Source organism: Anthonomus grandis, chromosome 1 (genome assembly GCF_022605725.1).
Source record: "Anthonomus grandis grandis chromosome 1, icAntGran1.3, whole genome shotgun sequence".
Taxonomy (NCBI): Eukaryota; Metazoa; Arthropoda; class Insecta; order Coleoptera; family Curculionidae; genus Anthonomus; species Anthonomus grandis.
In genome coordinates this window covers 38,976,951-38,991,328 of record NC_065546.1, presented here as the reverse complement: position 1 = coordinate 38,991,328, position 14,378 = coordinate 38,976,951, and the positions used below count along the sequence as shown (strand labels likewise).

At 33.5% G+C, this 14,378-nt stretch overlaps 1 protein-coding gene across 4 annotated transcripts in view; it reads right to left on the bottom strand.

The window, feature by feature from the left end:
- Positions 1-2,106: 2,106 nt before the first annotated feature.
- The window catches only part of LOC126745874 (serine-rich adhesin for platelets-like), a 200,526-nt gene continuing 188,254 nt past the window's right edge, over positions 2,107-14,378 (bottom strand). For all 4 annotated transcript variants that reach the window (XM_050453908.1, XM_050453921.1, XM_050453931.1 and 1 more), the window contains exons 9-10: positions 4,006-4,779; positions 2,107-2,647 (exon numbers count right to left, since the gene is read on the bottom strand). In XM_050453908.1, the coding sequence (XP_050309865.1) occupies positions 2,582-2,647; positions 4,006-4,779 (840 nt within the window). In that variant the 3' untranslated portion in view covers positions 2,107-2,581. The remainder of the gene's footprint in view (positions 2,648-4,005; positions 4,780-14,378) is intronic.

Sequence of the window (14,378 nt, the reverse complement as noted above, 5' to 3'; positions counted from 1 at the left end):
TTGAGAGTTTCTAGCTGTTGTACAAGTGATGGAGCTCTTCTACAAGTACCTCTATGGGAGGAAGTTCTTGCTGACCACCAGCTGTAAAATGGCTTTTTCAATTTAAAAATCCGGAAAGGCAAGTGGCAAGATAGAGAGGCTACACGAATTTAATTTTGAACTGCGGGCAGGAAGAATCAATGGAAATGCAGATGCTCTGTCAAGAAGATCCTGTCCAGATGACTTGAAATATTATCAGCAAGCAGAGGAGAAAGATGCTTGATCAGTTGTTGACTACCCTCATTGATAATACTTGGCAAAATCGGGATCTTTTAAAATACCAAGACGAATATCCAGATATTCTTAACCTGGCTAAAGGAAGGAAAAAAGCCAACTTGGGAAGAAGTTGTCAAGTATTCTTTATGTCATGTCGTGATGGGTATAAATGAAATTCTTGTGGGTGGAAAATAGTTGTCTGTTGTATTATTATGTATGTATGGTGAGTAATATGGGCCGCAGAAAAAGCAGAAGGCATGAATAGATATTAATTAATCTTTGACCAAATTAGTCTCTAGCCACCAAAGAGACTGGGATAGGTTTCTTCATTTATTTCTGCTGGCTTATCAATTGCCCATCCAGAAAGCACAGGTAAGTGTCCCGCTCGAGTAGTAGAAATTCGTCTACCAAATCCCAAACTCGCGAATCGAGAATGATATAGGCGTGCAAGTTCCAGTGTGCTGTTACTCCTCAACAACATTCTTTGGAGAAAACCGTTGATTGTTATTTCGAAAAGAGATTCAATTGCATGAGAAGAACCTTTTTTCGATATTGACATCCACCATCTTTTGACTCACTTCAAGACGAAATGAGCTTAAGGAGGAGGCAGTGTAACGATAAATCAGGTGATTCTTCATTATTCAGGAATGACACAAAAGTATTGCGTATACCGAGGTATACCGCACGACACTAATAACATTTATATTAAATTAAATAACATTTATATTACCTTTGTTATTTAAAATAAATTAATACGGTGCTCGAGTTTTTAGCAAATTCAGCATCTAACTACAATTTAAAGATTTTTCCTTGCGTATTTTTTAACTTCTTTAGTTTTTGATGCTAATTTATATGCCAAGAGACGTGATCGATATTTAGAGACATTCCGTACTTTTTATTTAATAAGATTAAGATTCACACATTTATTAAAATTATATTGACATTATTTATTGTTGTATTCTTTACTACACTTGGCATAGACTTTTTGTTGGTTGCATTATTTGCTGAAATAGCCAAATTGACAATAATTAAAACATCAATTAATCCGTATTCATTATAAATAGGGCAATGATTCCCCTCTATATTCCACTTTGAATATCAAAATAATTCTATTATTTAAAACATTAGTTCCCAGCAATATTTTAAAGTAAATTATTACAAATTACTATTCAGATCATTTTATCAATTAACTTATTTGTAATATTACTATCATTAATCATGTACTCCCTTTCATTGAGTCCGATTACCTTAATTCGATGTTGTAAAACTTTAGGCCTGTCAACACTGTAATTTTACCAGTTAAGAGTGAATGTCGGACTGTATACTAGTTATCTCTTTTTCATTGCTACAATTTAAAATCAAACCGCTCTTTTTTGTTACTCGTCCCATAGTTACTCCAATTCCGACGTTACTGGGTTCCGCTTTAGTTTTGAGATCATTCTTTATTTGTTTTGCGTCTTTTTGAGTACCTTTTAAATTTATGACTCGTACCTTATTTATTTGTGCAACGCATGTATAGGTCTTATATGTTGGGGTAGTTAAGGTTTCAAAAGTGTAGGACCATTTTCCTTCTTTTACCATTATTTTAAACTGAATAAAACTTACCTTCTTTTAAACTGAATAATTCTTCAGGCAGGGTTTTATGTTCAGGAATTAGTTGATCAACTTTTCAGTTTAATTCTTTTGGTTTCTTAAAGAGTTAAATTCATCGTGTAAATAATATTTGCAATCTTAATACGGCTTTTTTTCCTCGATCTATATTTAAGACTAATTTCGACTAGTTTCAAGAAAATTTACTAGTAAATTATTTTGGAAAGATATCTTGAAGGAAGAAATAAAAAATATACTCCATATCTTTAAAGATTTATTATTAAGGAATGTTTATTTTATAAAAAAGTAGGTACTCCAAATCATCATTACTCTGACACTATTATTTTATCATAAATATGTACATGATAGAATAAAATTCACAATGGTAATATAAACTATATCACTAGAATAACAATATATAATATATACACAGTAATCATAAATATACACAAAAATAAATTGACCTACGAGGTACAGGGTATGTAAAAGTATAAATAATTTATTTCGAGAAAAATGGACGAATTTAAGAGTATTCGAATATCATATAGAATATGTAAAAAGGTAACAGCCTATAGTAATAAATTAATTTGTATATACAGGGCCATCCAACGACTTTTAAAAAACTCTTTCTCAAAATATCTTTTCTTTTACCCTGGATAATATAAATAGTAATCTGAATAATTTATTATTGTTAGAGGAAAAAACAGTGTAGATTTGAAATACTGACTAAGAAAACTTAACAATTAGATTCGGATTCTAAGCGTGGCACTCCTAGTTGTTGGCAAACTTTTTCTTCAATTTGCTGAAAAAAATAAGATTTGGTTAGTTAATAAATTTTTGAGTAAATAATATTTAAAAGCATCCAAACCACAAGCTTATATAATATGCAACACTTACAGGGTGGTCTTTATTGATCGATTTTGGAAACTGTAACTTTTTTTATACAGAGTCTCATTGAAATGGTGTAAAAAATTCAAGGTGAAAAAGCAAAACAGTGTTTTTTTTAAAATTTACCCTTTCAGTGTCCCTAACTCCCTTAATATGCATTTTCCGCCCTATACTTATAAGAACTTTGTTTAAACTATTTTTAGGAGTACTATCACCCTCCGATTTTTTTACACTATTTTCATTTGGTTAGTACAGGAACTAGAACCTAGCTTGGTTATATTAAATAGATCAACGCGTGTATACTTATGTTCCAATTCTACGTGAAATTCCAAGTCATTTGATATCAAATGTTATAATACTTGGATTAAGCAGTTCTTGACTTATAGGCAGATTAAGATTTTAAAATAAGGCCATCTTGGAAAAAATTAAGAGAAAATGGAGGGTTGACGTTACATCATTTTAAGCCATCATTTAAGCAATGTTAGGATTCTAAATAAAATGGCAGGAATTTAAAAATTGGAAATGTTCCAGGCGTTTCTTGCATATCGAAAAAATTTGACACTTGGTTTTATATAAAAAATTAAGTCAATAATAAGAAAATCTCATCCATTTTTCACAAAGAGACCGACGTATACAACAGACGAGACGTCTGTTAAGTTAATAAGTAACGGAGAATTAGAAAATGTAATAAAATTGGTCATTTTGTACTAAAATAACGAAGTTAGGAACTACTTCCGGCTTACCCGAGAGTAGTGCTGACTTGAAAATACTTTAAATATAAGCCTTGTTCCCTTAAATCTGCAAATTTCCAAACTGGCTTTTGTATTACCTTTTTAAAATATTGAAGCCCACAACCTCTAAAACTTCAAAAAAAAAATGGAATTTGAAATTCCTTGGTCTAAAGTATTACATGAGGTTTCTTAAATTTTATATAAAATCTACTTCCGATTCAGTCGGAAATGCTACTGACCTTAAATTACTTAAAACGTGATTCGTCACCAAATATCTTTTAATAAATGATAACTTTTCCACTATCAATCGAGAGCGTTTCCTGAGGGCCACCCTGTATCTAATTTATTAAGACATCATGTTTATTATTCAATCCTACTGACACAGCTACCTTTCCCATAAATACTACTTATCTACAGACAAACTACATGAAATCTACAATCTACTAAAGGGCTTAAAGCAGGGTAGAAACCAAGAAGACCATATAGCCCGCCATATCCACCACCGAAAAACCAGCCCCATAAACCACGATCACAGTCTTACCCGATGCATGTCCTCGTTTCGCTTCGCTCGGGCTAGCAACTCCGTCTCAGACAAATAAGCGAGACTTTCCGATTTAATAATGGCGCCCTCTAGCTCGGGACACAGTTTCGGCACCTTCTTTTTCCTTAAGAGTGACTTGACGTTCCATATACCCGAGCTGCTACTCTCAACGGCATGCTTAGGCTCCTTAAACGACTCCATACGAGTCGTTTGAGCAGACGACAAACTTTTACCCCGATCCCCAACTGGTGATTTTAAATTGATCAAAGTGGAACTATGGATCGGAGTCTCATCCAGAGTTCTGGAATGATCGAGAGGATCCGACTCCCCGGAAATTTTGACTAGAGTAACCGATTTCCCTTTGGCCTGCCCCGCTTCTGGATGCGTATACAACGAAATAACCGTCGTCGATTTAGCATTATGGATGTGATAAGATACAGGTCTAACAATATCAGTGCTACTTCCGTTAATTGAGGATGTGGTGGACCAATCGGGAGTTTGCCCGTGAGAGGGAGAACTGTATCCGGAAGTGCTCTGGGAGTCGGGGTAGCGCACAATGACCTTTTGGCCGCCCTTACCGGTGCTCGAGGTGGGTGAATGTCGATCCTGGATGGGGGGCAATTCGGTTAAGGGTGATCCGATTTCCGCCATTGAGCCGACTGCGCTGAGGGTCTTTTCGCTGCCACTTTGCTCGCTGTTCTTGCGCCATACCGATAGGGGGCGCGATATTGGCGGATCTGATGGAGTCTCAGCCGTGTTGGGACTCTCCAGATCCTAAAATAAACAGAGACAAATAGGTTCATTATTTTTGTCATTTTAGCTAGTAAGATTGATGCTTAATATTATATGTAAACGGGTGTAGATGTCTAAAGAGCCCAGATGCAACACTGGATTGCTATATGGATCCAATCTAAGTCGAAATGTTTATGAATAATGAATTTCAGTGCTAAAGAAAACCACCTATTTTTAAATTATATGCGTAGTATTTTATATTCGTTTGGATTTGGGTTTCAGCATGTCGTGTCGTCTGGAAAATCTTTTTAATTTTTATTATTGCATAACGACAGCCCTATTCATGCGCCGAGGGTTGTTTGTGTTAGCATTTCTGGGTGTTGCCCTTCCGAGATGTTTCGGTCGCGTGGCGAGGGAAGGGCAGAAAGTAAAACCAGAGAAAAATAAACCACCGAGAAGGGACAAAGCCGGGACCGATTTTTCTTGCGCATGTGCGAGCTTATTTGGTATACCTGTCTTATTGCCGGTCCCTCCCAGTCGTCGGTTAGTCCGGTAATATTCGACGCCTACTTTAGTCTAGTCAAATATTGCCTGAATTTTTCTCTGTGTTTATTTTTTGTGTGTGTTGTCATTGTGCTCTTTATTTTATTAAAAACTTTTATAATATGCCTTATACCTGTGCTTTTCGTGGATGTCATTCAAAGACAGGGTGTGGTGTTTCTTTCTTTGCTTTTCCGCAGGAAGAAGATCGGTAAGTTCAACTTTTCTTTTAATTGTTTCCACTCAAAATAAGTTGCTTCTTTTTTTGTTTTTCGTAATTACAGGAATTCATTATTTATTTTTTATTAAATTCGTAATTACAGTAATTAGAGGTATTTATCTATGCAGTAATTAAAAAAAAATACATAAATTTAGCTTTTGAATTAAACGTGTAATTCTATGACTTTCAGTGCCAAGTTATGGCTGGCAGCTTGCTATAGAACAGACTTGTTTTCAATACCTAGAGAACAACTAACCAGGAACTATAAGCTCTGTGAGTACCATTTTGATGAGAAGTTTTATAGTGCAGGGCCCTCAAGAAAGCGTTTGTTACCTAACGTGTTACCAACATTATTTCCTAATCCCACAAAAAGGACTTGTGAAGGTGAACAGCTTGAGGACGGACCGCCAAAAAAAATCTCAAAGGAAAAGGACATAAAAATTCTATCAGGTTAGCGTTTGATGGGTTAACTTAACTATAATTTTTACCTACTAACTAATATTAATTTTATGCTTGAAACCCTATTTTGCACATAAAAATATATTCTGTATATATTATATTTCTTCTTTTTAGATATTTTAATACAGCCTGCAATTATGAAACCAGCAACGTTGGCCCAGCAAAGTATTGCCGAAAAAAATTCTCCTTATGACAGAACTAAGACGCCTGAAAAACACCCATTATTGGATATTTTTTCTGGTAAGACTCTCTTCTTTCAGTTTAGTAGGTTGGAATAAGATTTCAGTAAGAATGGATTATTGTTCAGAAAACCCTAATTAGTTTTATACCAGTTTATAACAAGGCCCAGACAAGGTCTTGTTATAAAATGGTTATACAAAACTTGTCTGGGACAGGTACCAGGATTAGGATTAGGTACCAAAATGTCTGGACCCCATATAAAATGGGTAAAATAATACCCTTTGTCTTTGTTTCCATTTCTATGAAAACCAACCTCACAATCACTTATTTATAATTCATTAAAAGTTTGAAAACCAAATACATAGGTAGTTTTACCTGAGCAGAATTTCCAAAATTAATTTTAGTTTACCATATAGTCTATTAGTTTTACTTTCTGATTTTATTCATATTAAAGATGTAAAGTTTTAAAATGTTAAAGCATTTTTTTATTATTTGCAGGCCCAAGCACTTCACAATATTGTGTGCGAGCCCCTCGGCAACCTCCTATCTATCGAAATAGATAAACCGTCCGAGAATTCTCCACCAGGCCTTCTTTCTCCGTCAGCTTCTACTCAGACTTCTTCTCAGCTGAGTAGTAACACTCCCCGAAAGCGAAAACTTCGACTGCAAATTAAAAAAATGAGAAAGTTTGTTGTAACTGCTAAAGCACGCCAAAAAGAAGATCCTGATGTAAGAGATTTTAACAAGTTATGTGACAAATTTCTAAGTAAACCTTTGGCATGTGTTATTAAAACTCATGTGGCACTAAAGGGCAAGAGACGCAAATCTCATAGATTTTCTATGGAATTAAAACAATTTGCCTTAACATTGCATTTTTTAAGCCCCAAGGCATATAAATTCATAGGTAGTTTGCTTACTCTACCAACAAAAAGAAGTTTACATAGAATTACAGAAAATATTTCTTGCCAGCCTGGTATTAATAATGCAGTTTTATATAAAGCTCTTCAAATCAAACTTAACACCCTGCTTGAGCAAGACAAGCATTGCATTTTGTGCATTGATGAAATATCTTTAAAGGCTAATATTGCTTTTAACGTTACACAAGATAAAATTGTGGGATTTGCAGATCTTGGTGAACAAACCGAAAAACCATTTATTTGTAAAAATGCGTTAGTTATTATGGCTAGAGGATTATATTCTTCCTGGAAGCAGCCTTTAGCGTATTTTTTAGTAGGTTCACAATTAAAAGCCTGCAAATTAAAAACCATTATGGGGGAGCTTATTCCTAAATTACTGAAAATTGGACTTAAAATAGAAGGTATTGCTAGTGATATGGGGTCAAATTTTATTGAACTTTCTAAATTGTTAGGTGTGACACATGAAAACCCAGAATTTCAATTCGGAGACCAAAACTTGTTTTATATTTTTGATCCATGTCATCTAGTCAAAGCAACAAGAAATAATCTATTTAATCATTCATTTCACTTTGACGAAAAAAAAACATCATGGACTTTCATAAATGATTTCTATCGTGCAGATAAACAACAGTTTTATAGATGTGCCCCAAAGTTGACAGATTCCCATATATGTCCCTCAGCATTTGAAAAAATGAAAGTAGGTCTCGCTAGCCAAGTTCTTAGCCATACTGTGGCAAGTGGGATGAATACTTATGTAACTGTAGGTGCACTCCCTGCCGATGCATTTGGAACCATAGAGGTAATTGAGAAATTCAATAACCTCTTTGATTTATTAAACTCAATATCCTTGGGAGATCCCTGTAAATTTAAAAATGTTTATGATGGATCACCATACCGAATAGAATTTTTCCATGAGATGTTACTTTTTTTAAACAAATTAAAAATTTTTAACTCTAGCAATAAAGATATCACAAATTCTGTGAAATTTCGTAATTGCTGGATGGTTACAATCAGAAGCACGATAAAAATATGGGAAAAATTATCAACATTGGGTTACAAGTATCTCAAGACTAGGAGGTTAAATACAGATTGTATCGAAAATTTCTTTGGTGCTGTAAGGCAGCAAAGTGGGAATAATGTTAATCCAACACCACTGCAATTCCAAAGAGCGTTTAAAAAGCTGTTCTGTCAGAATTACTTACATTCGGAAAGAATGAATTGTAAAAATGATTTGGATAGTATATTGATGAACGTCAAATCCATCAATATACCCGAAATTTTCAATGAAAAAAAATTTGAAGTTGCAACAGGTATTGCACTTCAAAACTATAGTTATAGGACCGACCATATTCCCACAGAAAATGCCTTTCGGTATGTTTGTGGCTATATTATGAACAGAGCATTGAAGTTTATTTCATATATATTTAAATTAGAGGAAATATTCAATTGTAATTTTGAGAAAATGTGCATAAACCAGGGAATATCTAACAATTTATTTAACATAATGAAAACTATTAATTATGAACACCCTTGTGCACATTTTCCAAAAACCTTTATCTTAAAATTATTTATAAGGTTGAAAATATTTTACACCATTAAATATAATAATAGGGTCTTAAAAACAAATAAAGATAAAAATGTTCGAAAACTAAAAATTTTGCGGAATGTATAAATGTACCTGGGTTTAATTTAATTATTGCCAATGTATTTTTGTGTTTTAATATACAATGAGCCAATATTATTTCCTCAAAAAATAAAAGTTTGTTTAGAAGATTTTTTTGTTTTACATTATTTATCCTAAATGGTAATTTTTATAGTTGGCACTATACCGGGTGACACAGGAAAAAGGGAACACGCAATAACTTTTTTATTTTTCAAGATAAACAAATGAAATTTGGTATGTCAATAGAATGGTTATAAAGGCATATTTTGACGTTTTCAATTGTTTTATCTTGAAAAATAAAAAAGTTGTTGCGTGTTCCCTTTTTCTTGTATCACCCGGTATAGTTGGACCCCAGAAAATCAACGGTAAATGCGGGTTTTGTCGCTTCTCGGTGGTTTGTTTTTCTCTGGTAAAACCCAGCCATCGAGGGTACTACCACAGATGTAAATAGCTCCGCACGGAGCTATTTACATCTGTGGTATTACTTTAAAAAAAATTATTTAATATTAAACTCAACGTTAATTTTGTATATTTTTGTTTTTTTTTGTTTTTCTTTTCCCATATTTATGGGAATCAAATTTGATTTGTGTTGAAGTGGTTTTCTGAAGATTTTCTACAGGTTAGGAAATTTAAAACTTATTAGTTTTTGTTTTTTTTTTTGACAATGTGTAAATATATTTTTAATAATGTTTATAAATTTAATATTTTATATTTACATAAAATATGGAGGAGGAAATAATTGATGCTACATGCATCAAATATTTATCTAAAATTGTTTCATGCTAAAGAGAAAATTAATATTTAAAGTGGTCGACTGAGATAATTTATTTACTGAATTTTGAGTATATTTTCGAATTTAGTTTTTTTTTTAAATTATTTGTGTGTTTCAAGAATAAGCTAAAGCCTTGTTGAATCTAATTAACATTTCGACCCTGACTGGGTGAATATTCAGGCGTAAATCATACCACAGATAAATAAATATATGTTTCGCGAATTTGTCCGCCTATCTGTGATAATACCTAGAATATTGACTCAGTACCTTCTAGTGATGGCTGGATAACTAACCCAACTTTCTTCAGTTTTAAATGAATAGTATGTATGAGGAATTAGAAAGGAACAGTAAATAAATTATCTTTATTTTTTTTTGTAACCGAAGGAAGAACTTATTACTCAGCATGATTCGATTTCTAGGGAATTGAGATCGAGGGTTTCTCTGCCGTGTTCTTTCCCCTCGTGAATTCCAGGCTGAGTACGGCATTATAATAAACTAAGTAGGTGTATTATCAAGACGGCATTTTCTTTAATACCATCCTAATTATTCAGATTTCCCTAATTTTGTCTCGTCAAGCGCATCCGAGGTAAGTAAAAGAGAGTGATTCTGTTACAAAACACAACGTAGGGAGGGTATTGGCTAGTGCGGAGCTATTTACATCTGTGGTATTGGTTTCTTATTTATTTATTTTTTTCTCGTCTCATCTCATCCATTCTTTATGGACGAACCTGGGTTTGTATATGATAAGGGGCACTGGGGATGATGGGCAAAGGGGATGATAAGGCACTGTAGTGCCCTTTCAAAATATGCTTTAAAAAGTATAATTAGCTTACGTGAGTCCAGTGGATAGATTCTCTTGAGAAACCATTGTACTCTTATTTTTACAGATATCGGTCGAAACGTTTTTCTTAAATATACGGGACGTACGAAGATTTACGAATTTTTGAATCGCATGACTTAATGAAAAAGGAGCAGCCAGGAAACAAATTAAAAATAAAAAGCGATTGGACTGATATTTTAAAAGTGAGTGACCTTAAAGATTAGATATAATTACTGCCAAGTTTTTTTACTCTTTTTGATAGTTTAAAGTGTAATTTAATAGTTGTAATTGGAATGTGCATGTGCAGAAATATTTGGACTTTCATCTATTATAAATTGTGTTGTGTGGTTATAATCCTGATCCAAATAATCTTTTGATAGAGTTGAGCTGGAAAATACTAAAAGTGAACTGAAACAACTATAAAGTACAGTGAGTTTTGTGTATTGGAAGAGCTAAATACAAAAACAAAAAAATTGAAGAAGAAAATACGTTTTAAGAGATGCACTGCGAAATTATAGAATAAAAGTGAGAATTCAAATCAGATATTAGAAACAAACATAGTAGAAAGAGATATAAGGGATGTACCGGGTGATTCAATAAGACTGTTTGTCGACCATATCTCGGGAACCGTTCATCGCATGACTAGATATCGTATGATATCTATTTATACGATTCATAATCTATCGTATGAGGGATAAAAAAAAATTGAGTTAATCGGTCATGAAGAATCGATGAAAAATATTTTCAAGATAAACTGGTTCTCTTTAAAAATAAAAAATAAATTTTTACTTATTTTGCGTAATCTAAAGAAAATGCAATTTTAAAATTAGTTAGGCAGTTACTTCTGGTGGTTATTTTTAGAACTGGAAAATATTTTCCAGCGATTCTTCATGACCGATTTACTCTTGATCATTTTTTTTGCCAGTCATACGACGAACGGTTCCCGAAATATGGCCGAGGAGTCTTATTGGGTCACTCGGTATGATTAAAACGAATGGATAAATAGTAACCTACAAAAATTAAACTTCTAAGTTATTTAAGAAAAAAAAACATGTACTTAATAATATAATTTGGAAAAGCTAAAATGTAGAAAAATTTCGATTTAGGACGACTTGACCAATAAGAAAAATAAAAAAAATATTAAGAAAATATCTGAAAATCGTGAGGGACCAACAACCAGAAGAAAGTAGTTATATAAAGGGTTTTAAACTCTGTAACAACTACGTCGGATTCACTGGAAAACAACTGGATGAGGGTGAACATATTATTTAAAAAAATGCTCTAATAATGTACTCGCTACACCAACTGTCAATCTTGACAATAATTTCTGTGGAACTTGTACAATCAAGTAAAAAAATACACTCAGGAAAAAATTCAACGAAACAATAATGGAACGACAGCGAAATAAAGAAACACCTATTAAAAGAAAAGTCTATAGACGAAAACAGGAACACTAAAATTAACCAAAAATCTGCAATTAACTACTAATAGTACCCAAGAAACACCAAAGACCACTGAAAATAAGAAGCTTTCTGCTGTTTTAAAAAATAAAACTACATCGACATCAGATCCTAGAATGAGGACCAAGTCTAGTCTACTAAAGACTAATTGAATCGTTCATTTCAAAAACGACTTAAGTCAATAATTTTGCTTTTTGACATTTCACTACCAAACATTTCTTCGACCATAGACGCACATTCTGTGTTAAAACGACACAAGTCTGACGCTTCCGTATATATAATTCGCAAGTAGATTTTCTACGTTCGCTGCAAAAACATCCTATTCCTAAGTCGTCGACTTGGGTCGTTTTAACACCGAACAGAAATGAAACAAAAACTGGTGGGGGGACATTTTGTTCGTCATAGAATGCCGTGTTTGGGATTGGCTACATTTTGTACAGTTTATTTTACAAACTCAATCACGCGTGGCTAGTCCATTATTTTAGTGTCTGTTGAACTAGAAACGTTAAAATGTCGGGCTCTAGTAAAGGTGTTAATCCTGACCCGCTTAAAAAAAGGAAACCACATCCTGAATTGTATAAAAGAAATATTATAAAACATGCAAAGGTCAAAAGGGACCAACACGTAAACTGGAAAGGTAGTTTTGTCTCCGCACGTACTACAGGTCCCGATTGCAAGTAAGTTGATTTTTTAAATACTTTTGTTGAGGATAAGTTTTACAATATTTTTTTATTTTCAGCTGTAAGATGCACTATTTTCGCACGTTACTTCAAGGCGACTTCAGTAACTGCATAACAAAACTAAACGGTTTTAATACAAAGGATGAACAGGATATTACCCCCGTGAGTACTCATTTAAATATTTTATTGACTTGTCCTCGAAAAAACAAGTTGTTTGCAAGAAAGCTTTTTGTTCAATCTATGGCATTACGATTGCCCGTGTAAAGCGTCTACTTAAACGAAAATCCCAGTCAGTAACACCACACGATAGACGTGGTAAGCACCCCAAGAAGAACACCATACCTCCAAATATCCTACAAAAAATTCATGATCATATTATGTCTTTCCCAAGGAAACAAACCCACTACTCTGGGCGTCATATGGAATATCTAGACGCACGGTTGGACATCAAGTCTATGTATTTACTTTTTAAATCGAAATTCACCGACCTGGGTATAAAGTACAAGTTTTATATTAAGTATTTTAAGGAAAACTTTTCACTTCGTTTTGGCAGGCCCCAGGTCGACACGTGTATAACATGCAAAGAACTTATGGTGAAAATTAAAAGTTCCAACTTGGGAGATCATGCAAAAAGGGCAGCTGAAGCCGAGCTAGCAGTCCACAAACGACGAAGTAAGAAGTTCCATAAAAAATATCTGAGGTCCAAGAGCTTTGTAAATCCCGGGATGACGTCGCAGCAATCACATTCGATTTCATGCAAAACTTGCCCCTCCCGAATATTCCCATTCAAGAAATATTTGACCTACGACGGCTTTGGGTGAATTCCTTCGGAATAAAAGATCTCAAAAGCGGCAAGTCGGTATTTCATGTGTATCATGAATAAGGTATAGCCAACAAAGGGGCAAATGAGATCTGCTCTATTTTACTACACTACTTCGATAATTTTCTGGATGAGAATGTTAAGGAATTGTTTTTATTTTCGAATAATTGTCCAGGGTTAAATAAAAATCACACTGTTATAAGGTCTTTTTCTGCCCTAACTGACACGGCACGCTTTAATAACATTCAGCACTATTTTCCCATCCGAGGTCACTCTTTTTTACCTAATGACCGGGACTTGACTGGAGTTATTAAAAGGAAAATTAAAAAACACGATCGTATTTACGTTCCGGATGAATATTATAGTATTATTGCTAACGCCAGTAATGATTTTAGAGTATTTATGCTTCAATCCAACCAGATTTATGATTTTGTTCAATGGTGGCCAGAATACTATAAGAAGACATGTATTTCTATTGAGTATGTTGGAAAAGGAATACCTAAGGCTCTCAAACAAGCATTTGCACCATCCACGTTTATGTATTATGAATACAAGAAGAACCGAAAGGGAGTTATATTAACCAGTAACTATATTGATGGGTTAAAAACTCATTCTTTTCCTTTGTTGAGAAATAAAGCTCAACCTATTAGTTTTCCACCTCTCAGAAAAGCCTACTCAAGAAACTGTGTGCCAATAAACCCAAAAAAAATTGAAAACATCCGACAAGTGTAGAACAGTGTTTTAGAGGAACATAAGGGCTTCTACGAAAACATCCTCCGTTGGCCAACCGATGAAGATAATATAGAAGAGGTTGAAAATGACCTTGAATTTGACTATGTGCCCTAATTTTTTTTTAATTTAATAATAATAATAATGTTTATTTCAAAAAAATAATAATACAAAGTAACCAAGAATACAATTGGAAACACAATTAACTACTAAGTTTGTGCGTGTTTCCATTCAAAATATATAGATATATCAAGTTCAGACAAAATAAAATCTAATATTATTTGAACAGTATAGTGATTACAAGCTAGCAACAATTAACATTAACCAAACAATTGCTCAATATTAATATGAATGATCCAAGTTTTTATTCTATACTTGATC